The following is a 27,212-nucleotide window of genomic DNA, read 5'->3' on the forward strand; positions in this document are numbered from 1 at the left end:
GATGTATGTGTTCCTAAACAGTGAATGATTATCATGGAAGATGCATTCTAGACAATAACAATAATAATAAATGCAGATAAAAAGTGATACTTTCTGAATGATGGTGAATTAGACATGACAGTAAGATTATATATATATATATATATATATATATATATATATGTTTTACAGTAAGAGGAAATAAGCGAGTAGCCGATCAAACACAAGGCCCACGGGTCGAATCTGGACTGCAGGACAAATTTGGCCCGCCAGGCCTTGTCATATGTCCCGCCTATCTAATTTTACCACTTGGGTCATGGTGACACTCTATTCTGCCTCCTCCGCCTCTCACCCTCCGCTTCCGATCAACGCTTTCACCTTCTGTGCTTACAAGGGACAGCTTTGCTTTCAGCGGCTACCAGATGCATGTAGTGCACCCCTAAACTCTGTACGCAGCATACTCCTGAACTCTGTGCCCTGTACGCAGCATGCTCCTGAACTCTGTGCCCTGTACGCAGCATACGCCTGAACTGTGCCCTGTACGCAGCATACGCCTGAACTGTGCCCTGTACGCAGCATACGCCTGAACTGTGCACTCTGCATGTAGCATACGCCTGAACTCTGCGCCCTGTACACCGCATACGCCTGAACTCTGCGCCCTGTACACCGCATACACCTGAACTCTGCGCCCGAACTCTGCGCCCTGTGCACCGCATACTCCTGAACTCTGCGCCCTGTGCACCGCATACTCCTGAACTCTGCGCCCTGTGCACCGCATACTCCTGAACTCTGCGCCCTGTGCACCGCATACTCCTGAACTCTGCGCCCTGTGCACCGCATACTCCTGAACTCTGCGCCCTGTGCACCGCATACTCCTGAACTCTGCGCCCTGTGCACCGCATACTCCTGAACTCTGCGCCCTGTGCACCGCATACTCCTGAACTCTGCGCCCTGTGCACCGCATACTCCTGAACTCTGCGCCCTGTGCACCGCATACTCCTGAACTCTGCGCCCTGTGCACCGCATACTCCTGAACTCTGCGCCCTGTGCACCGCATACTCCTGAACTCTGCGCCCTGTGCACCGCATACTCCTGAACTCTGCGCCCTGTGCACCGCATACTCCTGAACTCTGCGCCCTGTGCACCGCATACTCCTGAACTCTGCGCCCTGTGCACCGCATACTCCTGAACTCTGCGCCCTGTGCACCGCATACTCCTGAACTCTGCGCCCTGTGCACCGCATACTCCTGAACTCTGCGCCCTGTGCACCGCATACTCCTGAACTCTGCGCCCTGTGCACCGCATACTCCTGAACTCTGCGCCCTGTGCACCGCATACTCCTGAACTCTGCGCCCTGTGCACCGCATACTCCTGAACTCTGCGCCCTGTACACCGCATACTCCTGAACTCTGCGCCCTGTACACCGCATACTCCTGAACTCTGCGCCCTGTACACCGCATACTCCTGAACTCTGCGCCCTGTACACCGCATACTCCTGAACTCTGCGCCCTGTACACCGCATACTCCTGAACTCTGCGCCCTGTACACCGCATACTCCTGAACTCTGCGCCCTGTACACCGCATACTCCTGAACTCTGCGCCCTGTACACAGCATACTCCTGAACTCTGCACCCTGTACTTAGCATACTTCTGAACTCTGCACCCTGTACATAGCATACTTCTGAACTCTGCACCCTGTACCTAGCATACTCCTGAACTCTGCACCCTGTACCTAGCATACTCCTGAACTCTGCACCCTGTCCGCAGCACACTCCTGAACTCTGCACTCTGCATGTTGCATACTCCTGATCTCTGCACCCTGTACGTAACAGACTCCTGAATAATAAAAGTAGATACATATTCATACAGATGCAACCAGCCCTTTAAGGGCAACCATAAGAGTTCTGTTGTATAGGAGAATATACCAGGATGGCCTCCAAACTAAATAATGATAGATGACAAATGATGATGATAGTTTATGAACATAATGATAATAATGACTGATGGAATCCCCCCTTAAATTAAGAGTTCTGTTTTATAAGAGTAGATGATAGGATGGTTCCAGACTAGATAATTATAATGGATGATGGATGATAACTGACGACATTGCCCTGTAAGGGAAATGATGCAGCCTTTATCTACACATGACCTAAAACAGGGCTCAAAATTTCAAGTCCTGAGCTACTGGCCAGGCCTTAAGGGTTACTCTCCACCAGTTGCCCCACCCAACCCCCTACCATGCCCCGCCCCTATACACAGCCTCATAAATATTCATGAAATCACACTTAAAAGTTTTATGCAGAATTGAGTTACACAAATAAATATCAACAACAACTATATCAGTGTCCATCAACGCAGCCTCACCCGTGCCCACCAATGCAGTCTCATCCATGTCCATCATTGCAGCCTCATCAGTGCAGCCTCACCTGTGTCCATCATTGCAGCCTCACCAGTGCAGCCTCACCCATGTCCATCATTGCAGCCTCACCAGTGCAGCCTCACCCATGTCCATCATTGCAGCCTCACCCGTGTCCATCATTGCAGCCTCATCCGTGTCCATCATTGCAGCCTCACCCGTGTCCATCATTGCAGCCTCACCCATGTCCATCATTGCAGCCTCATCCATGTCCATCATTGCAGCCTCACCAGTGCAGCCTCACCCATGTCCATCATTGCAGCCTCACCAGTGCAGCCTCACCCATGTCCATCATTGCAGCCTCACCAGTGCAGCCTCACCCATGTCCATCATTGCAGCCTCATCCGTGTCCATCATTGCAGCCTCACCAGTGCAGGCTCACCCGTGTCCATCATTGCAGCCTCACCAGTGCAGCCTTACCCGTGTCCATCATTGCAGCCTCACCAGTGCAGCCTCACCCGTGTCCATCATTGCAGCCTCACCAGTGCAGCCTCACCCATGTCCATCATTGCAGCCTCACCCGTGTCCATCATTGCAGTCTCACCAGTGCAGCCTCACCCGTGTCCATCATTGCAGTCTCACCAGTGCAGCCTCACCCGTGTCCATCATTGCAGCCTCACCAGTGCAGCCTCATCCGTGTCCATCATTGCAGCCTTACCAGTGCAGTCTCTCCTATGTCCATCATTGCAGCCTCACCCGTGCCCATCATTGCAGCCTCACCCGTGCCCATCATTGCAGCCTCACCCGTGCCCATCATTGCAGCCTCACCAGTCAGCGGTGCTCCCCCCCCCCTCCCAGGCAGCCCAGCTCGCCAGCCCTTATTTTCCACTCAAAATGCGAGTAGGCAAGTGGAAAATTTAAGGGACGACCTAAAAGGTACAGCTGGCCTCTCACCTTAATATTCGGATGCAGCAGCATCAATGTCCTCTTGCTATAACCACTGTTAATTCCCAGAGCCATTTCCATCTCCTTGAACAGCAAGATACAAACCCGGACTCCAGCCTCCTGTAAGACAATAGGATAGATGTACTAAAGGCAAATAGACTGTGTACTTAGCAGTTAAAGTTGCACTCTGCAAATGCAGTTGCTCCAAAGCTTAGTAAATTAGGTAAAGCTTCACTTTGCAAAGAATACCCAATCACAAGCAAGGGGCATACAACCATTTATCTCTATGGCCGGCTGTACTCCCCATCTGCGTGTGAGCATGGTGCAGTGCGGTGTGGGTGGCAGTGAACACACAGAGCCCAAGTCAGTCAATAAAAGTTAGTTACATTGTAGAAAGTTTTAACAACTTATTCAGGCCCGGCAGGTAGGCACACCCTGGAGCCACTTACGAACTGTGACAGCAATCTGAAGACCTGAAGATGCTAACAGCATCTGCAATGTGAGGAGTGGGAATGTGGCCTGGCCGGTCCACACCCAAGGGGAAGGCTTCCTGAAGAGATGTAGATGTGGTGCCTGCACTATCCCTACTCCTCAAAGACCTTTCCCTACCTCTAAGCGCTGTCCCTTTCAGACAGGGAACCTGTTCCAATGCTAGCCACTCACATTAAAGGGGCTGTAAACCCTCACGGTTTTTCACCTTAATGCATTCTCATTGGATAGATTGATAGCAGTGGGAGCCATTGGCTTGGATAAAATCCAGTGACACGGGAGTCGGAGGGTGGTCCTGTTGTCTGTCAGTAGACGCAGCAGCGGGACTTGGGAGCACTCCCGCACGAGTGCCCCTATGGAAAGCGTCTCTCCATGGGGCACTCGAGAAGAGAAGGAGCCAGGAGCGTGGCAGGGAAGCCCCAGAAAAGGAGGATCAGGGCCACTCTGTGCAAAACCCTTGCATCATAGAGCAGGTTAGTATGACATGTTTGTTATTTATAAAAAAAAAAAAAAAAAAAAACACAAAGCTTTACAATCACTTTAAGCACACCAAACCCAGGAGCCGAGGTGTCTTAAATAGACTCTGCCTGATCCAAAATGGTCACTAGGGTCATATGAGGCGCCACTGTCCAATCAAACAGATGTCTCCTTGTGAGTGCAGGAAGCCATAGAGGAACCCCGACTTTCACAACTTTCTTCCCCTTCAGAACTTCAGAACTGAAGGGGTTGAAATCTGAAACAAAGTGGTGGGAATGCACACAGTTTATACTGTATTTCAGACAGATTGTCCTACTCAGATTAACAAAATAATTCACAAACATAAGAAGGTATTGGGAGCAGTGATGGGGACAAAAAAGGCAATCATCTAGGACATACCGCCTTATGCTTCAGGATGATGTCCAGCCTCCACTTGTCATCGAGTGCTGGCCTCTTCAGATGAACCTCCGGGCTAAGCCTGCATGGAGAAGACAAGACAGCAGGACTGTAGAGGAAACTATATGTAAAAAGAGTTATAGACAGAGAACCCCCATCCACAGCCCTATTTGGTTAAAGTTCTGTCCTTTTTCTTTTGAACAGCTGTACTAAATATGGCCGTGCCTAAAAGTGATCCTTGGCGTTTGATGGGTGGTAATGGGCAAGGTGGGCACTTTCCCCAATCCTTAAAATTACAAAAACAGACATGGTCCAGAACATGTTGCAGAAACGCCAGAGACATCCTCAATCTCAAAACCTCAACTTACCACCAGTCGGTGATGAAAATCTCCTCCTGTGCCTGCATCAAAGCGTCAGCCACCGCGGCAAAATAAGTGGCACCATTAACAAACCTAAAGAGGCAGATACAGGGTAAAATCTGAATCAGTACCATGACAATAAATAGAATTACACGTTAGGCAACACTTCAGCCTAGCAGTTCTAGTGTCCTAGGTTCAGACCACCCCCAGGGCTTTATCTGCACAGAGCAGGGTTTCTCAACTAGGGTTCCTTCAGAGGTTGCTTGAGCGATGAGCAATTTCCGACTCTCAGGTACGTTCCCACTGACACCATTGATCTTTTTAGTTCTCTGTAAGGGGATAATTATTCCCAATGTTCACAAGTGCAAGGATCATTCTGACCACTTGATGTCTCCTAATTTCTAACTTGTCATGGAAGGATAAAAGTTGTTTAGAGACAAAATTATTATGGAGATTTGGGTGTGATAAATATGAAAAAGCATCCTCACCACTTCACTTGCGTCTTCTCTCGCACGGGCGCATGGGCTTCAAACCGATGTATGCTCAAGAAGTCCTTCCCATGGTCTTCGGCAATCTGGTTTATCTGCTGTGCCCACCAGCAAGCCTGTCGGTAGCCGCTGCATTTTAAGATTAATGACCTGCAAGATTTGTAGAAAGGTGTGAAAAGTGGAATTATTGAAAAGTGGTTCAACAGTTGTAACCTGGAGAAGATTTAAAAACAGAACTTTAGCCTTCATTCTAGTACAGTTGTACAGGCTCCTCTCCTGTACTGAAATTGTTTACACAATGTGCATTAGAAGCTGCAGCAAGTCAGAGCCTACCTCATTTCTTGGCCAGCATCATCTAGCCCTTCAACCCCTTTGCTTGACTGTTCCTACCCCGCCTCTTTCAGTCATTGGATTTCAGAGCTTTTAATCATGGGAGGCTGAGCGTCATCACCCATCATGGTATTGTGATAATTACATACCCCCAGTCCCTCACCAATAGCCTGCCCACTGCTTGTATCAGGGCTGACGGATTTTGAAGGGAGTACTGAGACAGGGTGCAGTGCAAGAGGCAAGATGGGGATACCCAACAAGGGAATAACCAGGTCTCTATAAGAGGTTTGTGTAAACAGTGGTAAAGGAAAAGGGCCAATTTAGGATTAACTTAAAGTATATGAAAACCTAAAATTAAGTACGTTGGAGATCATGAATCATTGCATACACCTTTTTTTTTTTAGATTCTATAGCAAAGATTCTTACATGGGGATCCTGCCAGAAAGAACAATTTCTGTTGCAGGAAACTATGCCACCACCTTGCAATTAGCAGCAGCATTGTCAGCCTGTCATGTGCACTCATCTGATTGGTCGTTGGGCTGCCTATTAGGTCCAAAGACCACCCAAAAGGAGTGGGCAAGGCATGCTGTCAATGTGCTAATGCTCTCAGGATAGTGGGTATCATAAGACAGTAACCCCCCATTCTACTATGCCCCCCAGCCTCATTACATTGCTGCAGCTCGCTGCCAATCTTTAACATAAAATATCAGCCCCCCATATCTGATATTTCAGTGTTCAATGGATGCTGGGGAGTTGATCTCTTATCGCTTGGGGACTTCATTTGGTGGGATCCCTGCACTGAGTTCCTGAGTCTATACACCTTCTGTGCCCATTATGCCAGGAGTCTGGCGGACAAGATGGGAGAACTAGAGATACTGTTGTACAAGGAGGATTTAGATTTTATAGGAATTTCAGAGACTTGGTTCAACAGCTCTCATGATTGGCTGGCAACCATTCAAGGGTATTCCCTATAACGCAGGGATAGGGAGGGTAAAAAAGGGGGAGGGGTATGCATGTATATAAAAAATGATGTACAAGTGAATGTGAGAAACGACATCACTAAGGGAGATAGGGAGGAGGTGGAATCCTTATGGGTAGAGCTGCAAAGGGATGAAGCTAAGGGGAAAGTAATACTGGGAGTATGCTATAGGCCCCCTAACCAGAGGGAGGAGGGGGAGATGGATCTCCTATCACAATTTAGACTAGCAGCAAGGATGGGAAGTGTTATCATAATGGGGGATTTTAATTTTCCAGACATAGACTTGGTGCAAGGAACCGCGCATTCATCTAAGGCTTGCCAGTTCCAAAATGTCTTGCAGGACAATTTCATGGGTCAGATGTAAACGCACCAACTAGAAACAAAGCATTACTAGACCTACTGATTACCAACAATACAGACCTGATCACGGATGTGGAAATACGTGGCAATTTAGGAAACAGTGATCACAGGTCATTTAGTTTCAGTATAAATCACACTAATAGGAAACATAAGGGGAATACAAAGACACTAAATTTCAAAAGAGCCAACTTCCCTAAACTATGAGCCTTGCTAGAAGATACTAATTGGGATAAAATCCTAGGAACAAAAAACACAGAGAAGGAATGAGTATGCTTTAAGAGCATATTAAATAAGGGCATTAGCCAGTGCATACCAATAATAATAATAATAAAAGGTGGCTTAACGCCAATGTAAAAATGCATAAAAAAGCAAAGGAAAAGGCTGAGGGATCATCATCAGCATTCCAACTTTACAAAGAATGCAACAAGAAATGTAAGGGGGCAATCAGGGAGGCTAAAATATAACACGAAAGGCACATAGCGGAGGAGAGTAAAAAAATTCCAAGAAATTCTTTAAGTACATAAATAGTAAGAAAGGGAGGTCAGATCCTATTGGTCCCATAAAGAATGATGAAGGGAATCTGGTTACTAAGGATGGAGAGATGGCAAAGGTATTGAATTTATTCTTCTCCTCAGTCTTCACAAGGAAAATCGGGGGGGGGGGCTTCAGTAACCAAAACTGCAAGGTTTATTCTCATGACATGTCACAGGAAACACCCTCATGGCTAACAGAGGACAGAATTAGTAATAGACTAGAAAAGCATAACATTAATAAGTCACCGGGACCAGGTGGCCTGCACCCGAGGGTCCTTAAGGAACTCAGTCTAGTAATTGCCAGACCATTGTTCCTAATTTTTACGAACAGTCTACTGACTGGAATGAGTTATGTAGGGATCTTGCGAGCCACAAGTGGACTAATGCCTCTATAGTATGTAACAACTATGGATAAGCAGCAAACACTAACCACGTTTCATTCCGTGTGCATAAACTAAAAATAATAATGATGTGTCTGTGCTAAAATAAAATTAAACCAGCTGATTGGAGAAAAGCCAATGTAGCACCAATATTTAAAAAAGGGCCAATATACATTCCTGGGAATTACAGACCAGTTAGCCTAACATCAATAGTATGCAAGCTCTTGGAGGGGATGATAAGGGACTATATACAAGATTTTAGTAATGACAACGGTATCATTATCAGTAATCAGCATGGATTCATGAAGAATTGTTCTTGCCAAACCAATCTATTAACCTTCTATGAGGGGGTGAGCTGCCATCTAGATAAAGGAAGGTCCGTAGACGTGGTGTATCTGGATTTTGCAAAAGCATTTGATACAGTTCCCCATAAATGTTTACTGTACAAAGTAAAGTCCGTTGGCATGGACCATAGGGTGAGTACATGGATTGAAAACTGGCTACAGGAGTGAGTTCAGAGGGTGGTGATAAATGGGGAGTACTCGGAATGGTCAGGGGTGGATAGTGGGGTCCCCCAGGGTTCTGTGCTGGGACCAATCCTATTTCGTTTATTCATAAACGACCTGGAGGATGGGGTAAACAGTTCAATCTCTGCATTGGCGGACAATACTAAGCTAAGCAGGGCAATAACGTCTACGCAGGATGTGGAAACCTTGCACGAAGATCTGAACAAATAAATGGGGTGGGCAACTACATGGCAAATGAGGTTTGATGTGGAAAAATGTAAAATAATGCATTTGGGTGGCAAAAATATGAATGCAATCTGTTTACTGGGGGGGGGGGGCTCTGGGGGATTTTAGGATGGAAAAGGACCTCGGGGTTCTAGTAGATGATAGGCTCAGCAATGACATGCAATGTTATGCTGCTGCAAGCAAAGCAAACAGAATATTGGCATGCATTAAAAAAGGGGATTAACTCCAGAGATTAAACGATAATTTTCCCACTCTACAATACTCTGGTCCAGCCGCACCTGGAGTATGCTGTCCAGTTTTGGGCACCAGTCCTCAGGAAGGATGTACTGGAAATGGAGAGAGTCCAGAGAAGGGCAACAAAACTAAGAAATGGTCTGGAGGATCTTAGTTATGAGGAAAGGTTGCGAGCACTGAACTTATTGTCTCTGGAGAAGAGACGCTTGAGAGGGGATATGATTTCAATTTACAAATACTGTACTGGTGACCCCACAATAGGGATAAAACTTTTCCGCATAAGGGAATTTAAGAAGACACGCAGCCATTCACTAACATTAGAAGAAAAAAGGTTTAACCTTAAACTATGTAGAGGGTTCTTTAAGAGTGGCAAGGATGTGGAATTCCCTTCTACAGGCAGTGGTCTCAGCAGGGAGCATCGATAATTTCCAAAAATACAGGGATATACAATGTAATACTGACATATAATGACACACATAGGTTGGACTTGATGGACTTGTGTCTTTTTTCAATCTTTCCTACTATGTAACTATGGGGTTGATTTATTAAAGGCAAATCCACTGTGCACTAAAAGTGCACTTAGAAGTGCAGTCACTGCAGATCGAGGGTAAGCTCTGAAATGAGGGAAAGCTCTGCTGATTTCTATCATCCAATCATGTACAAGCAAAAATGCTGTTTTTTTATTTTACAGATCTACAGGAAGCCCGGAGCAAAAAGCAGAGAAATAGGCAGAGGGCGGGCATGACAGGGTTAATAGGGGAACTTGGTGGAAGAGTGAGAGATTTAAGAGTAGTGGTGATTGGTTATAGGTGGTGTTGGGGTGGAGCAATAGGTAACTGAGCTGAGGGAAGATCCCGCCCCAGCTCAGTTTGTGAGAGGAACAAGCGTGTGCAGCATGGCAGCAGTGGAGGACCTATTTGCCCGATTGAAGGCCGAGGCGGCGTCCAGGGGCCCTGGATGGCTTGAGGGTCGGTTAGCTGCGGCGCTGGGTGAGTCAGCCTCAGCGGCCCCTTCAGGGATGAGCGCACCAGCGAGCGGTAGGCGATCCAGGCCGCCTACTCGCTATTCACCCGACGCCTCTGGCCCCTTGCCTGTGAGGTCTCAGAGGCAGAGGGGTAGTGCGGGACGGCCGGTTTCTGGGCCTCCCGCGAAGCGTGTGGCGACGCAGAACGGGGGGGGGTGACAGTGTAGAGGATCCCCCTTCCACTAGGTCTCCCAGGACAGAGGATCAGCGGGACAAGGCGGGTCAGGCAGTAGCAGGGCCGCCCGTGAAGAGTGCGGCGGCGCCGCCTCACAGGATAATAGCCAGCGTCTCCCATCCCCCACGATTGAGTACTTCTGGACAGCAGGGCAGGGCGGGTCGGCCGGTTGCACGGCCGCCCGTGAAGCGCAAGGTGGTGCAGGAGTTGGGGAGAGGGGGGCACAAGCAGGGGGGCGGCCAGAGAAGTGACAAGGACATGGCAGAGAGGAGAGCCAGCAGTCCTAGTTCGGATGCTGGAGAAGAGACAGCAGGACAGGAAAGCCAGGCCCTAGGCCGAACCACGGCAGGGGCGGGGCTTCAGCGGAGGAGGACTTATGCTGCAGCAGCCGGGCACTCGGGTGCGGTGGTCGGTGGCCCCACAAGGAGAGACGGGCGGGAGAAGGACACCGGCAGTGGCTGTGGGCGGCACTGCATGGAGGAGGTCAGTAGGCCAAAAAAGGCTGGCAAAAAATCGGGGGGCGGATCCAGAGCGCGGAGGAGGAGTGGAGTACACTGCAGATCCGCGGCATCCAGTGATGAAGCTGCTGGAGGGCCATCGATGATCGGTGAGGAGAGGGGTACGGACAGATCCGAAGGAGAGCTGTCGCAGTCGGACAGCGATGGGCAGCGAGGAGAGTCGGTGGCGGTGGAGACGGGACCTTCGGCTGGTGGAATCCCTCCCAGGCATCATGGTAAGAAGACCTGTAATGCTGCATGTAATGTGGGGTATGATGGGGGGGCGGGGGGTAGTGGGGGGGGCAGGTTTCAGCGGGGCGGTCACGAACGACCGTGCCTGTCAATCTGGCCGCGCAGGTTTCAGACCGCGCATCGGCGGATGCAGGGCTTAAAGGTTTTGTAAGGGGTTTGAAGGACTTATTGAAAAGGTTCGAGCCAGGGGAAAGCGGGAGTCAGTCGCCGGCGATGGCATGGGTTGACCCGGGGGAGGGACTGGGGAGGGGGGAGGGCTTGGTCACAGACACGGGGAGTTCTACTGGGCTTAGTGCTGAGGGAGCGGCGCCGGCAACAGCAGTCGCGGAGGCGGCCACGCAGGCGGAGGTTCCTAAGACAACGGATGGGGCTACAGGGGAGGGGTCAAAGAAACAAGATTTAGTACGGCTAGCAGATGCTGCAAAATGTGAGGTGTATGTGTGCTTTGAGGGGCCGCTCGGAGCACACTTGAAGCCGGAGGTGAGGGAAAAAATTTGGAAAGGGGAGTACGTGGAAATTTTTGCGCTTTTACCCCTGGAAAAGTTTAATTTAGATAGAGTTAAGCCGGAGGATAATAAGAAAGAAGATGAGGAGAAAAGACGGTATAGGCTCATACCCAGGACAGTCACGAATTGGCTACAGGCTTTTGCGATAATGGCAAGTGTGATAGGGGAGAAGAATCCGGAGCACTGCTCGGCATTGTTTTGCTACCTGGACGCCGTTGGAGAAGCGTATAGAGTCTACGGGGGCACGGCATGGCTGCGGTATGATGAGCAATTCCGACAGCGGAGGGCCATCCGCCCATCATTGAGGTGGGACCATAAGGACATTAGCCTTTGGATGCGCCTCATGACGTCGGCTAGGCCGACGGGGCAGTTTTTTCAGGGAGGGGCCGGTGGATCAGCCAACTCCGGACAATCGGCCACAAGAAAAAAGGGGGTTTGTTGGCAATTTAATGAGGGGTCCTGTAGATTTGGAGGGTCGTGCAAATACAAGCATGAATGCTCCGGTTGTGGGGGGGGACACCCGGGGTCGCTGTGTTTTAAACAAGGAAAGGGCCGTGCCGGCGAGTCTGTTGGTAAAGGGGACAACTCCGGTGAAAGTGGGAAGGATGGAGCCCTTCCTAGATAGGTACCCAGACAGGGCGGCGGCGGGGTTGTTGGCTCGGGGGTTTTTAGAGGGTTTTAGCATCCCGTCTCGTTTGGTTGACACACCCCCGATGGCTCGCAATTTGAAGTCAGCGTTGTTACATGGGAGTGTGGTTAGTGAGAAGTTGCGGAAGGAAGTTAAGTTGGGCCGCATGAGTGGTCCCTTTGCAGAGTTGCCAATTCCGGATTTGGTGGTGTCCCCGTTAGGTGTGGTGCCAAAGAAGGAGCCTAATAAGTTTAGGCTGATACATCATTTATCGTACCCTAAAGGGGGGTCGGTGAACGATGCCATTGACCCGGAGGAGTGTGCGGTATCGTACACGTCCTTTGACGCGGCGGTATTTTGGGTTCGGAAGTATGGGCAGGGAGCGCTGTTGGCAAAAGCGGACATAGAGTCGGCTTTCCGTTTATTGCCAGTACATCCAGAGAGTTTTCGTTTCTTGGGTTGTTCTTGGCAGGATGAATACTACGTTGATCGTTGTTTGCCTATGGGGTGTTCGATATCCTGCGCGCTGTTTGAAAAATTTAGTTCGTTCATTGAATGGGTAGTGAGGGACGTCGCGGGATTGAACTCCATCATCCACTACTTGGATGATTTTCTCTGCGTGGGCCCCCCGGGATCGGAAATCTGTACGGTCTTGTTGACGACGTTGGAGCATATGGCAGAGAAGTTTGGCATCCCGCTAGCTCCCGAGAAGACGGAGGGTCCAACAACGGAGTTGAGCTTCTTGGGTATCATTCTGGACACCACGGCAATGGAGTGTAGGCTACCTGAAGATAAGCTGATAGCGTTGCAGGCGGAAATTCGGGGGATCATCGGGCGGCGAAAAGTTCAATTGCGGGAGTTACAATCGTTGTTAGGTAAGTTGAACTTTGCGTGTCGAATTTTGCCTATGGGGAGAGTATTTTGCAGACGGCTGTCTGCAAGTACGTCGGGGGTGGAGTCGCCAAGGCACTACATTCGTTTGTTGAAAGTTCACAGGGATGATCTGAAGGTTTGGCACACGTTCCTGGCTAAGTTCAACGGCAGGGCGCTGTGGATGTCAGGGCCAGTGAGCAACTTTGATCTGGAGTTGTTTACGGACGCAGCGGGTGCAGCAGGTTTCGGAGCCTTTTTTCGGGGCAAGTGGAGCGCGGGGCCATGGCCACAGTCGTGGAAGGAGGCAGGTCTGCTGAAGAACATGCTCCTGTTAGAACTGTTCCCGGTGGTGTTAGCTGTGGAGTTATGGGGTGAGTTGTTTAGGAATTTAAAAGTTAGGTTTCATGGTGACAACTTGGGGGTGGTGCAGGTGATTAATAAGGTATCAGCAGCGTCACCGCCGGTGATTAGGTTACTTAGACACCTGGTCTTGAGATGCCTACAGCTAAATGTGTTTATATATGCTGTGCACCTCCCGGGAGTGGAAAATGTAGTGGCTGACGCATTGTCTCGCTTTCAGTGGGACAGATTCCGGGAGTTGGCGCCGGGGGCAGAGCGAGAAGGGGTCCCGTGTCCAGACTGGCTGTGGAGGATTGCCTTGGAGGACTAGCAGACTGGATAAAACGGTCGGTGAGCGATGCAACGTGGGCTGCATACAACAGAGTATGGCAGGAATGGGTGTCTCTGCTGAGACAGGTGCAGGAGGGACATGAAGACCGGGATCTCAGGTTGTTGGTTTTATACTTTGTTTCCAGGAATTTTGAGGATGGGGTGCCGGTGTCTGGGATAGAGAAGAAGCTGGCAGGTCTGGCGTTTTGGTTAAAGTTTCAGGGTTTACCGGACCTGACGAAAGATTTTTGGGTGAGGCAGGCTCTGAAGGGCTACAGACGGGCTAAGCCGGGGAGGGACTCCAGGCGGCCTGTTTCGTTCCAGTTGTTGGGGCAGATTGTCGGATGTTTGGACACGCTTTGCTCAACAGGGTACGAGGTGTTGATGTTCAAGGCGGCATTCACGTTAGCGTTTTTTGGGGCATTTAGGATCAGTGAGTTGGTTAGTCCCTCCAAAAAAGGTAAAGGGGGGTTGGGGGAGGCTGACGTTCGATGTGGGGTTGACAGGTTGTCCATATTAGTTAGGAAGTCAAAAACCGATCAGCGGGGCAGGGGAAAGACGGTGCAAGTTTTTTCGTTGCCAGGTTCTCCCCTGTGCCCAGTAAAAGTGGTAAGTGAGTTTTTAGCAATTCGCCCGGGGGGGGAGGCGCCATTGTTGATACATCAGGATGGGTCGTCTTTATCGCGATTTCAATTTATTGCGATTTTCAAAAAATGTTTGGGGGCATTAGGTTTAGAAGGTGAGAGGTTTTCATCCCATTCATTTAGGATAGGGGCCGCTACGGAAGCAGCTCGGTGGGGTTTGGATGAGGCAGCGGTAAAGAGGATAGGAAGATGGGAATCTAGGCGATTTAGGTCATATGTTCGCCCGCATTTACTTACTGTTTAAAAAAAAAAAAAAAAAATTATAAAGGGAATGCAAATAATGTTAATCTGGTATGATGTAATGCGGGCATGTTGCGATGTGTGTTGCTTGTTGATTATTCGTTAGGAGTTATTGATGTATCTGGGGGGTTTTTTGTTTGTTTTTTTCTTGCAGGTCGACAGCAATGCCTTGTGTGGATAGTGGGCCACTCGTATGTATGTTGGGGGGCCAGGAGAGGAGATGCAAGAAGGGATGGGAGACAGCTGGGGTTTTCCAGGCAGGAAGTGTGTCTCAGGTGGTTTGGTGTGCCGGGCATGCTGTGGGGAAGGACAGTGTCAGAAGTGAACAAATTTGCACGCCTGGACAGAGCGCCGGATGTGTTACTGTTGCACGTAGGGGGTAATGATCTGGGGTTAAGGTCAATGTTGGATTTGGTGAGAGACATCAAGTTCGATTTTTGGCAGCTCAGGATGTCTTTTCCACACATGATTATTGTGTGGTCGGATATCGTGGCGCGTACCACGTGGAGACTGGCCAGGTCGGTCGATAAGATCAACCGTGCCAGGAAGGTGGTTAACAAAGAGATTAGCAGTTTTGTAGTGAGAAATGGAGGGATAGCTATTCGGCATCTGGAATTGGAGGTTGATACCTGGAGATATTTGAAAAAAGATGGGATACACCTTAATGATGTGGGGATAGATTTATGGGCTTTGGGTCTGCAGGATGGGATCCAGCGAGCCTTGAGGGTGTGGCAGGGCACACAAGGGTAAGGTGTTACCCTGGTGTGTGCTGTGGCGTGATGTTGGTCTTTGCGGGGAAGGATTAAACCCCAGATATGGAAGAGATCGGGACCCATCGCTAGTATGAGGCCCGTTGGTGAGATTTCAGCTAACAAGGGTTTTAGCTTGAATATGTTATTGGTGCACTGCGGGCTATTGGTTATTTGTCTCCGAGCTAGCTTGTCAGCTGGAGGCCTAATTTTAGTATAGTACCGCAGTGCCTGAGTGTGTTTTGAGTTTTAAGTTTTGGTGGGTTTTTCCCTTGCAAAGACCAACGGGAGTTGTAGAAAAAGGATATTCCAGGTGTTTACAAGATTATGTTTTGTTGAGTTAAATTATTATTATTATTGGTTTATGTTTTAATAAAGATTATTGGCTGCTACGGCCAATATTTTACTCCAGATGGTTGTGGTCTCAATTCTTGGGGTAGAAGGTTGGGGTATGCAGCAAAGGGGTGGTTGGATAAAGGTGGTAACAAGGGACCTCTGTTATACAGTAGTCAAGGAAGCCCGGAGCAAAAAGCAGAGAAATAGGCAGAGGGCGGGCATGACAGGGTTAATAGGGGAACTTGGTGGAAGAGTGAGAGATTTAAGAGTAGTGGTGATTGGTTATAGGTGGTGTTGGGGTGGAGCAATAGGTAACTGAGCTGAGGGAAGATCCCGCCCCAGCTCAGTTTGTGAGAGGAACAAGCGTCCCACCCTCCCTCCCTCAACAGGTGGTATGTTGGTAAGTCAACGGTTTAAGTTGTTTTATCGTATGGGATTGAATATAGTCGTGGCAGTGGCGTGATGTTGGTCTTTGCGGGGAAGGATTAAACCCCAGATATGGAAGAGATCGGGACCCATCGCTAGTATGTGGCCCGTTGGTGAGATTTCAGCTAACAAGGGTTTTAGCTTGAATATGTTATTGGTGCACTGCGGGCTATTGGTTATTTGTCTCCGAGCTAGCTTGTCAGCTGGAGGCCTAATTTTAGTATAGTACCGCAGTGCCTGAGTGTGTTTTGAGTTTTAAGTTTTGGTGGGTTTTTCCCTTGCAAAGACCAACGGGAGTTGTAGAAAAAGGATATTCCAGGTGTTTACAAGATTATGTTTTGTTGAGTTAAATTATTATTATTATTGGTTTATGTTTTAATAAAGATTATTGGCTGCTACGGCCAATATTTTACTCCAGATGGTTGTGGTCTCAATTCTTGGGGTAGAAGGTTGGGGTATGCAGCAAAGGGGTGGTTGGATAAAGGTGGTAACAAGGGACCTCTGTTATACAGTAGTCAAGTCTATAGGAGGGAAAAATAGAAGAAAAAAAAAAAAAAAAGAAAGAAAGAAAAACAAAACAGCTACATGGAATATACAAGGTTGTGTTTCTTCTAAGATAGGAAGGGGCTGGGCCGTTTCCCAAGATAAACAGCAGAGCGGACTCGTGGCAGCAAAGCTCAGCCAGCCCACCAGACTTGGCAGTCATAGAGAGAACGGAAAGAAAGGAATGAAATCTTCCTGCCAAATGTGCCGGATGGAAGTCTTTATGTAATAGTAATGTTTTGAGCAATTTCAAGGTGTAAATATTTTGGGTTTTTTTTTTTTAACTGTTTATGCTCCCTTTTTTTCGTCCTTTTTGTGATCAATTCTGGTTTATTCAATAGTCCAAAATTATTTGTTACCTCTAAAAAAATCATTTGAGAGTACTTTATATTATTATTAATAAATAATCTCATTCAGATTCACCAACCCATTTTTTTTCTCGAAGGCAAGGACACAATACAAATAATTGAGGTTGCTTCCAATCCTAATATAGCATGGTTTATCATTGTACTGTCAATGTGCATTCTGGACAGAGACATTAGTATTGCACAGCACAGAGGACTTAAAGTGGTAGTAAACACCACTTAGTGACTTGTACTTCGAGGTAAGCTTATAAGAAGGATTACCTGTAGTTACAGTGAATATCTCCTAAACGTGCACCATTTAGGAGGTATTCACAATTTCTTCAGCCGATGACATCAAAGGCGTATGCGCACTGCACTCTGTAGTGATGGCATACTGAATACGCTGTCCCTTTTAGAGCACTGTGCTGCAGCACTGACTCCTGTGCGTGGGAGTGACATTGTGGTTTGGCCATTCAAACAGCCAGAGCCCGCAAATCCAGAAGGTAGAACGGGTGAAGAAAGAAAGCCCTGCCAGTAGTGACAGCGCACTACTGGAGATATTCTTTTTAAGGGAAGTCTTCTTATAATGTGCTAGTATGTGGTACATACTAGCACATTATGCCCTTAACTTGCAGGGGGATTTTCTTCCCCAGATTTACTACCAGTTTAACAAAAAAACATGGAAGGAGTAGAGTCCCCCAGCAGCACAGAGTATTTCAGGAGAGGAGAGTTGGATAGAGGTGTAGCACTCCCCAAGTAGGAGCTGCAAATGAAAGGGATCCTCCACTCCTGCACAGCCAGGCATGCCAAATCTTCACAGTCACACGGAGTCAGAGAATGATTCATAGCTTTGCTTTTGTTATTTATTAGGGGTTAATAACTTGGATAGGGATGGGAGGCCCACTTGACTTGAGCAAGATCTTCAGGGACAGCTTCCTATTTACAGTCTCTTATATGCAGGTCCAACTCCTTTGGCTTTTCACCTGTACACACTTTGTTCCTCTTTTCTTCTGTACAGCTCCTGCTGGATTCACTCTTGGTGGAACCGACAGGCCCCTTGTTAATGCAGTAGCAGCCCATTACAGGCAAGAACTCAAAGTAGCACAAGTGGAGTGAAACAGCTTCCCTTGTGACCAATGAACCCAGAATCACTTCTTCAGGCATTGCCTCCTGGCTGCAGCTGCCCCTTTCACCAGCTCTCCCGGCTGCAGCTGCCCCTTTCACCAGCCCTCCTGGCTGCCTCTCTACATCAGTCTGGCCAACTGACTGTTCCTCAGCCGACCCAGCTGACTTTTCCAGGGAAAGGAAAGAAGACCTAAGCACACCGCTGGCTACATGTGGCAGTCTCCTCCATATGTTAGTCCCCCAACAGTGTTGACTACTCTCTTGCTCCCATGCCTCCAGGAAGCCCCCCCCTCAGACTAGGGGGCACCCCTGAGACCAACAGCCACCTCAACACTGTCTCTCCATCTTCCACCGACTGCCTTGCTGGCATGGCCCATGTCTCTTTATGGAGTTATCTCAGCCCTCAAGGCAGCTCCTCCTAAAATTCACCCTCTAGTTTTAGAAGATTCTCCAACCTTCTAGACCAGGGGGAGGCACCAGAGAACTGCCAGGATAAGTCACCCAGCCCTGAACTCTAGTAAACCCTGACCCAATTATGACTCACCAGCCTAACTGTCAGAGTATGGTTTGCCTACACTCACTTCTAGCACACATTAGAGGGTGCTACAGAGGAAAGACCAGAGTTCTCCAGTAAAGCGTTTCAGGAAAGCAGAGTGTGGCCCCGTTCACACATGAACAAAGATCCCGCGTTGGGTTTGTCAGGTTACTTTTGCGTGTTTTTGGAAAGGCACCAACGGGCCTCACTCTGCTCCAAAAATGCCCTAAAGAAGCTCATGTGTTTTGCCACAATTTTCGCACCTTTTGTCATGCAGCAATCGCAGCAAAATCGCCCTGCATTTGGGGGGCAATTAAAAAATAATGACCCCCTCAAGCGCATCAAGCACTTTGACGTGATTCTGCCTGCAATTCCAATATGCTCAAATGTGAATGGGGCCTTAGAGGAAGGAGCAGAGTCCTCCAGCAGAGTAGGGCATTTCAGATGAGGAGAGTTAGATAGCGGAAGGAGCAGAGTCCTGAAGCACTGCAGAGTATTTCAGGATAGGAGAGTTAGAGGAAGGAGCTGAGTCCTCCAGTAGAGGATTGTAACATAGAGGAAGGAGAGAGGAAGGAGTAGAATATGTTAGGAGAGGAGAGTTAGCTTAAGGAGCAGAGTCCTCCAGCAGAGGAGAGTTACATAGGAGGAAGGAGCAGAGTATGTCAGGTGAGGAGAGTTATGCCCTGTACACACGACCGGTTTTCCCATCGGAATAAACTCTGAAGGTTTTTCCGACGGAGTTCTGATGGAATTCTGCTGAAACTGTCTTGCGTACACACGATCGCACCAATGTTCGACCGTCAAGAACGCGTTGACGTACAACGCGTACAACGGGACTAGAAAAAGGAAGTTCAATAACCAGTAGCCAATAGCTTCCGTTTCATACTTGGTTCAGAACATGCGTTGTTTTTGGTACGTCTGAACAGCATACAGACGAGCAGCTTTCCCGAAATATTTAGAACATGTTCTCTTTCTAGGTCCGTCAGAATTTTCAACGTAAAAAGTCCGATGAGGCCTACACACGATCGGAATATACGATAAAAAGCTCCCATCGGACTTTTTCTGTCGGACATTCCGCTCGTGTGTACGGGGCATTAGAGGAAGGAGTAGAGTCCTCCAGCACAGTAGAGCATTTCAGATGAGGAGAGTTATCTTAAAAAGCAGAGTTCTCCAGCAGAGGAGAGTTACATAGAGGAAGGAGCAAAATAATTTAGGAGAGGAGAGTTAAGAGGAAGGAACAGAGGCCTCCAACAACGTAGAGCATTTCAGATGAGGAGAGTTAGATGGGTGAAGGAGCAGAGTCCTCCAGTAGTGCAGAGTATTTCAGGTGAGGAGAGTCAGAGGAAGGAACAGAATCCTTCAGTAGAGATGAGTTACCGTATATACTCGAGTATAAGTCAAATTTTTCAGCCCTTTTTTGGGGCTGAAAGTTCCCCCCTCGACTTATACACGAGTCACCGCCGTCTGTCTGCATGATCAGCGTGTCATGCAGGCAGATGGCGGCCAGCGTGTGCTACATAGCACTCGGCGGCGGCTCTCGGCTCTCACTGTTCAAAAGCCGCGCCTCCTCGTCTGTGATAGGCAGTCAGTGTACAGCCTATCATGGACATTCTCTCATCCTCGTCCGTGGTATGAGGATGAGAGAATGTCCATGATAGGCTGACCGCTGACTGCTGGGAAATGGAGTTTTCTGCCTATCATGGACGAGGAGGAGGTGCGGATTTTGAACAGTGAATGGCCGCCGCACGCGCTGATCGGTTCGGAGCGGCACATGGAGGATGCACAGGACACAGGTAGGATGCACACAGACACATGCACACAGGTACATATACACATGCACACATACACAGGACACAGGTACATGACACAGGTACATGACACATGCGCATATACACGACACATATACACAGGACACATGACACATGACACATGCACAGGACACAGGGAGATATACAGCTGCAGATGGGCATTGTTGACCCTCTGCATTTCTCACCCTCGTCTTATACTCGGGTCAATAAGTTTTTCCCATTTTTTTGGTAAGTTAGGGCCTCGACTTATACTCGAGTATATACGGTGCATAGAGGAAGGAGCAGAGTCCTCCAGCAAGGCAGAGTTACATAGAGGAAGTAGCAGAGTATTTCAGAAGAGGAGAGTCAGAGGAAGGCGCAGAGTCCTCCAGTATTGCAGAGTATTTCGGGATATTAAATGCTTTTTTATAGAATAGTGTTGCCAATTTTGATCCAACACAAAAGAGGTCATATTTTATGGTTGTAGATGGACGGTCCCCGCTTACCTGGAGTAATTCTCTACCCTGACACCATATTTGATCTCGGTGTGTTTTTTGCCAACTTGCGTTCGGAATTCAGGGTCGAAGAGCAGCACGCAGGAGATCTCCCCAGAATCTGGTTTCAAGTAGAGAAGAAAAGAATCTTTCACCACCAGCCACCTAGACAAAAGAAAAATATTCCATTCACATTACAACGGCATAAATATTCCTTACATCAGAAACACGAAGGACAACCTTCATGAAAAGTACAACTGCTCCCCTGACATATATATGCACTACATACTGCACGGGGGGATTGGGGACATAACTAAACATCATAGCGGTGCGACTACAAATCATGGGGCTCCATAGCAAATTATCAATGGGGCCCCAAGCAATCTTTTTTCTATGACACTTGGCAATGACAAGTAGGATAATAGTGTGATTGTTCCTAACAAAGTATGTCTATGGACAAGCAGCAGGAGAGCGGTCAGCATAGTCAGCACATTACTAGGAGTGGAGGGCTGAAGATAGAGGTTGCCAGGAAAGAGCAGCAGTATCGGCAATTAACACACCAGCATTTTTCGACATTAACTGATCTTTGTCAGATATGAAATTATTATTTCAGGTACTTGTATAGCACCGTCAATTTATGCAGCGCTTTACATACACATTGTACATTCACATCAGTCCCTACCCTCAAGGAGTTTACATCTGGTATACAATCTTAGGGCTATGGTGTTAATTTCGAAATCCTCCATTTACCCGATTTACCATCCCAGCCAGAAACTGCTGCAGAAAATCGTGGGTTACCACTCAACAAGCAAGAAAAAAATTATATTATTTTGAATTTATAGGATTACATAATTGTTAGTGCTTCTACACACAATGATGCTATACAGGTATTACAAACTACTTTAACTCCTTCCCGCCAAGCCCCATTGTTCCTTAAATAGGGTCTGTATGCCCCGGGGGGGGGGGGGGGGGCGAGCTGAGGAAAAAAAAAAAAAAGAAAAAAAAAGAAGAAGATTCCTCCATACATCCTATATAGTGCAAATGGAGGAATCCGCAGCACCAGCTATTGTATTCTGACAGCCACCACCAGCCGATGTCAGAATATCCCAGCAGCGACTGTATCCGATTGGATGCAGCCACTGTTTGGCCGACAACGTTCTGCTTGGCCCATTTGATTTCTCAATCAAGGGATGTCGGACAGGAAGCTACCACCAGGGCCAACCACTAGGCAGATTTTGATTGGTTCATCAGGAACCAGGCGTAATTTGCTTAGTATATGGCCAGCTTTAGGTGAAGAGGTTTAATATCAAAGTGCTGGCCAGGATGACCAGAAGCCCTGAAGACAATAAATCTACTCACAGATAGGGGGGGGGATTTTTTTTTGCGGCAGGATTAGTGGAGAGAGAGGATCTGAGGGTGGAGGGGGTGCAAATATTTGTACTGGGAGGGAGGATTTCAGCAGGGGAGCAGATTTGTACTGGGAGGAGGGGGAATACATAGGGGGCAAACATGATGATTAGTGCTCGATTTTTATTTTTTGCTGACACATACTGCTCATACATCTTTGGGGAGGGGGTGGGGGGGGGGTCAGTTTGGGATGTTCACGCTGAGCTCTAGATGACCTTGTCTAGGCTGGTCTGCACTGACCGCCAGGTGATCCCAGTATAAAGCTGGTGGCATCCGAATACATTCTCCATACAAAGAGCTTCTGTGCCCCACAGAAGTATCTCTCACTGAGTACAGAAGTGCTCAGGGTAATAAACCTCAATACAGAAGGCACATTTATTCGAACAACAATGAATAGCATGCTTCTGACTCACATTTCGAAACTAAATATATATTATAAATTTCCTGAATGGTCACTGCTGACGAGGTCAGCCGGTACATCACATTTTATCCAGAAAAAAAATTGCAATATGTGGCTTAGATGTGTCATTTTGTTGTACGTGGCTTCAGGGGAATTTCCTGAGTACAGTGGTAAACCTCCCTCACTTTAGCCATAAGAACATTACATTAAAAAAAAAAAGTGAATAATTATATATATATATATATATATATATATATATATATATATATATATATATATATATATATATATATATATATACATACATACACACACACATATAGTATCTCACAAAAGTGAGTACACCCCTCACATTTTTGTAAATATTTTATTCTATCTTTTCATGTGACAACACTGAAGAAATGACACTTTGCTACAATGTAAAGTAGTGAGTGTACAGCTTGTATAACAGTGTAAATTTGCTGTTCCCTCAAAATAACTCAACACACAGCCATTAATGTCTAAACCGCTGGCAACAAAAGTGAGTACACCCCTAAGTGAAAATGTCCAAATTGGGCCCAATTAGCCATTTTCCCTCCCCGGTGTCATGTGACTCATTAGTGTTACAAGGTTTCAGGTGTGAATGGGAAGGCAGGTGTGTTAAATTTGGTGTTATCGCTCTCACTCTCACATACTGGTCACTGGAAGTTCAACATGGCACCTCATGGCAAAGAACTCTCTGAGGATCTGAAAAAAAAGAATTGTTGCTCTATATAAAGATGGCCTAGGCTATAAGAAGATTGCCAAGACCCTGAAACTGAGCTGCAGAACGGTGGCCAAGACCATACAGCAGTTTAACAGGACAGGTTCCACTCAGAACAGGCCTTGCCATGGTCAACTAAAGAAGTTGAGTGCACATGCTCAGCGTCATATCCAAAGGTTGTCTTTGGGAAATAGACATATGAGTGCTGCCAGCATTGCTGCAGAAGTTGAAGGGGTGGGGGGGTCAGCCTGTCAGTGCTCAGACCATAGGAGTACAAGGACAAGTGTGTCTTGCCTACAGTCAAGCATGGTGGTGGGAGTGTCATGGTCTGGGGCTGCATGAGTGCTGCCGGCACTGGGGAGCTATAGTTCATTGAGGGGACCATGAATGCCAACATGTACTGTGATATAATGAAGCAGAGCATGATCCCCTCCCTTTGGAGACTGGGCCGCAGAGCAGTATTCCAACATAACAACCCCAAACACATCTCTAGGACTACCACTGCCTTGCTAAAGAAACTGAGGGTAAAGGTGATGGACTAGCCCAAGCATGTCTCCAGACCTAAACCCTATTGAGCATCTGTGGGGCATCCTTAAACGGAAGGTGGAGGAGCGCAAGGTCTCTACCATCCACCAGCTCCGTGATGTCATCATGGAGGAGTGGAAGAGGACTCCAGTGGCAACCTGTGCAGCTCTGGTAAACTCCATGCCCAAGAGGGTTAAGCCAGTGCTGGAAAATAATGATGGCCTCACAAAATATTGACACTTTGGGCCCCATTTGGACATTTTCACTTAGGGGTGTACTCACTTTTGTTCTCAGGGGTTTAGACATTAATGGCTGTGTGTTGAGTTATTTTGAGGGGGCAGCAAATTTACACTGTTATACAAGCTGTACACTCACTACTTTACATTGTAGCAAAGTGTAATTTCTTCAGTGTTGTCACATGAAAAGATATAATAACATATTTACAATAATGTGAGGGGTGTACTCACTTTTGTGAGATACTGTGTGTGTGTGTGTATATATATATATATATATAAGTAAGTTAAGCTCAGCCTGGTGAGAATCAACATTGTTGCAGTTGTAGAGTAATAGTTGAGGTTGATGCTACAAATGCAGGAATGCTCATTTATTCTTTAGGAAGAAGTTAATGTGAACCCTTTTCCACCCATTCCCAACCCAAACATGTAATATCCATACTTCCCAGATACAGCCAATACCTGGGGAGTGTGGACATTACACCAGGTTCGGGTTTGGAATGAGTGGAAAAGGGTTCACATGCTTGGCAGTGGTCGGAAAGGTTTCCCTGGGTGCATGTGCCCAGCAACCTGGGCCTCAGAACCTGAAGTAGTAGTGAACTGAAGGGATGGGGATTAGGGTCTTGGACCTGCCACCACTGAGAATTTACACTGTGGGCCTTGGATGTTTGGTGGGACCCCCTAAAGACTAGGCCTGGAACCATTTGGAATAGAGAGGTCCCTCAAAAGCATGCAAACAAATCATTCCATACATGATTCTAGGGCCGAAATGAATGTAGAACCTTAAGAAATAGTGAACTGGTGGGATGGGGATTAGGATCTTGGATCTGCCATCGCTAAGAATTTAGACTGTTGGCCTTGGATGTTTGATGGGGCCACCTGAAGACTAGGCCTGGAACTACTGGGAATAGGGAAGCCCCTCAAAAGCATGCAAGCAATTTATTGCAGACATGGTTCTAGAGCGCAAATGAGCGCAGAACCTCAAGAGGTAGTGAACTGAAGGAATGGCAATTGTGGTCTAGGACCCACCATCATTGAGAGAACTGACTAAACAACCTGCAGGGGAGAAATTCAAATGCTTCTGTCAAAATGTGTTTGGTGGTGGAAATTCGTTTCCAATAATGTTTAAAAATACCAGTAATGCCCCTTACACACGGTCGGACTTTGTTCGGACATTCCGACAACAAAATCCTAGGATTTTTTCCGACGGATGTTGGCTCAAACTTGTCTTGCATACACACGGTCACACAAAGTTGTCGGAAAATCCGATCGTTCTGAACGCGGTGACATAAAACACGTACGTCGGGACTATAAACGGGGCAGTGGCCAATAGCTTTCATCTCTTTATTTATTCTGAGCATGCGTGGCACTTTGTGCGTCGGATTTGCGTACACACGATCGGAATTTCCGACAACGGATTTTGTTGTCGGAAAATGTTATATCCTGCTCTCAAACTTTGTGTGTCGGAAAATCCGATGGAAAATGTGTGATGGAGCCTACACACGGTCGGAATTTCCGACAACAAGGTCCTATCACACATTTTCCATCGGAAAATCCAACCGTGTGTACGGGGTATAAGAACATGTCCTCCAATTGTTCTTTCAGCAGTTCGATTTATTATCAAGCCAAGCTCCCTGACCTCGCATCCCTTTTTTTCAACTATCCTTTTTTTTAGTGGGAATATCGACCAGATTTGCAGGTAGACCCTCCCTTTCAGTGGTGGAGCATTGCATGACCGCGCAAATGTCAGTTAAAAGAACGCAGTGCCGTATCACAAAAAAGCCTGGTCATGAAAGGGGGTAAATCTTCCAGAGGGGAAGTGGTTGAATATGCCTTTTTCCATATATATATATATATATATATTTACACACACATATATATACACACGCAGATCAAGCTGTCCTGGAATAGCAACGGTGAGGGACTGGGACTGATCATAACACTATCAGAGGAGGTGGAAAGGTTGCAACAACTAATGTCACAAAGAAATAAAATAAATCAAAATGTGGAAAGGTGACTGTTGTAAGTACCCCTGTATATGTTCTAGTTTGTCCCAACTCCTGTCAGTGTCACTTTTTATTTTTTAACAGTTGACCCAAATTTCACTCGTTTTCCAGAACCATTTTTATGGGAAGAAAAATAAATAAATAAATCTGAGTTTCAGCTGTTGCTCTATCTGACCTCTTTGACCAGCGGTAACAGAACTGATGATGACCGGCACAGTTAAACCCTTGAATCCGGTGTCCTCCCGATCTCTTCAGTATGAAACCTTCCCTGCAAAAAATGAATAAATGCAGTCAGAGACGTACCAACCAATCAGAGATCACTTTGCAAATACTAGATTTTCAATCAAAGGATGTCGGGCGGGAGGTTGGTGACAGGGCCACCCATGGAGCGAATCTGCATGGCCAGCTTAATTGCAGCTGTTTTTGTTCCCCATTTTGGAGAGTGTGGGGAAGAATTAGGTATTGATTGCATCAGTCCATCGCTTCCTGCCCTAGTGACCCTCTCGGAAGTGCTGGGTATTCTCCCCAACAGGGACACAGGCAGTGCTTAACATTTTTTTCTCGGCGCAATAAGGAAGCGTGAGATCCAGAATTTTATTTTTGTAAGTGTAGTGAGGAAGTCCGGTAAATCAGTTTTAATGAAAATCACATTTAACACAGCCACTATGTTTCAGGATCTCGAGAGGTTCCCCTTCATCAGGGCTGAAAAGTGCTATAGAAAGGTACTCTAGATGCTGGACTTATGCAATATGGAATGATCTCAGTGAAGTAAACAAGACAGAGCATGCCAGGCTCATAAAGCATTTTCACCATTTTATTGTAAATAAAAAAGTATATTGTGCTCATCAACATCGAGTAAGCTAGCATAGAAGAGAGAAACTCTCCTGATGGGAATTTAAGAGGATAAAAAAAATCCAAAGCACACCATAAGTGGCAATTAAATAGCAAATACTATTTAAAAAACAAAGAAAAAAAAAAAAAAAAAAAACGCACAA

At 47.2% G+C, this 27,212-nt stretch overlaps 1 protein-coding gene across 2 annotated transcripts in view; it reads right to left on the bottom strand.

Annotated features, from left to right (window-relative positions):
- Window positions 1-27,212, bottom strand: part of PLD2 (phospholipase D2) — a 123,003-nt gene that overhangs the window by 21,829 nt on the left and 73,962 nt on the right. For both annotated transcript variants that reach the window (XM_073623011.1, XM_073623010.1), the window contains exons 8-13: window positions 26,393-26,485; window positions 20,917-21,069; window positions 5,490-5,639; window positions 5,011-5,094; window positions 4,646-4,724; window positions 3,290-3,400 (exon numbers count right to left, since the gene is read on the bottom strand). In XM_073623011.1, coding sequence (XP_073479112.1) covers window positions 3,290-3,400; window positions 4,646-4,724; window positions 5,011-5,094; window positions 5,490-5,639; window positions 20,917-21,069; window positions 26,393-26,485 — 670 coding nt within the window. The remainder of the gene's footprint in view (window positions 1-3,289; window positions 3,401-4,645; window positions 4,725-5,010; window positions 5,095-5,489; window positions 5,640-20,916; window positions 21,070-26,392; window positions 26,486-27,212) is intronic.

Source organism: Aquarana catesbeiana, linkage group LG03 (assembly GCF_042186555.1).
Source record: "Aquarana catesbeiana isolate 2022-GZ linkage group LG03, ASM4218655v1, whole genome shotgun sequence".
In the NCBI taxonomy this organism is placed as follows: domain Eukaryota; kingdom Metazoa; phylum Chordata; class Amphibia; order Anura; family Ranidae; genus Aquarana; species Aquarana catesbeiana.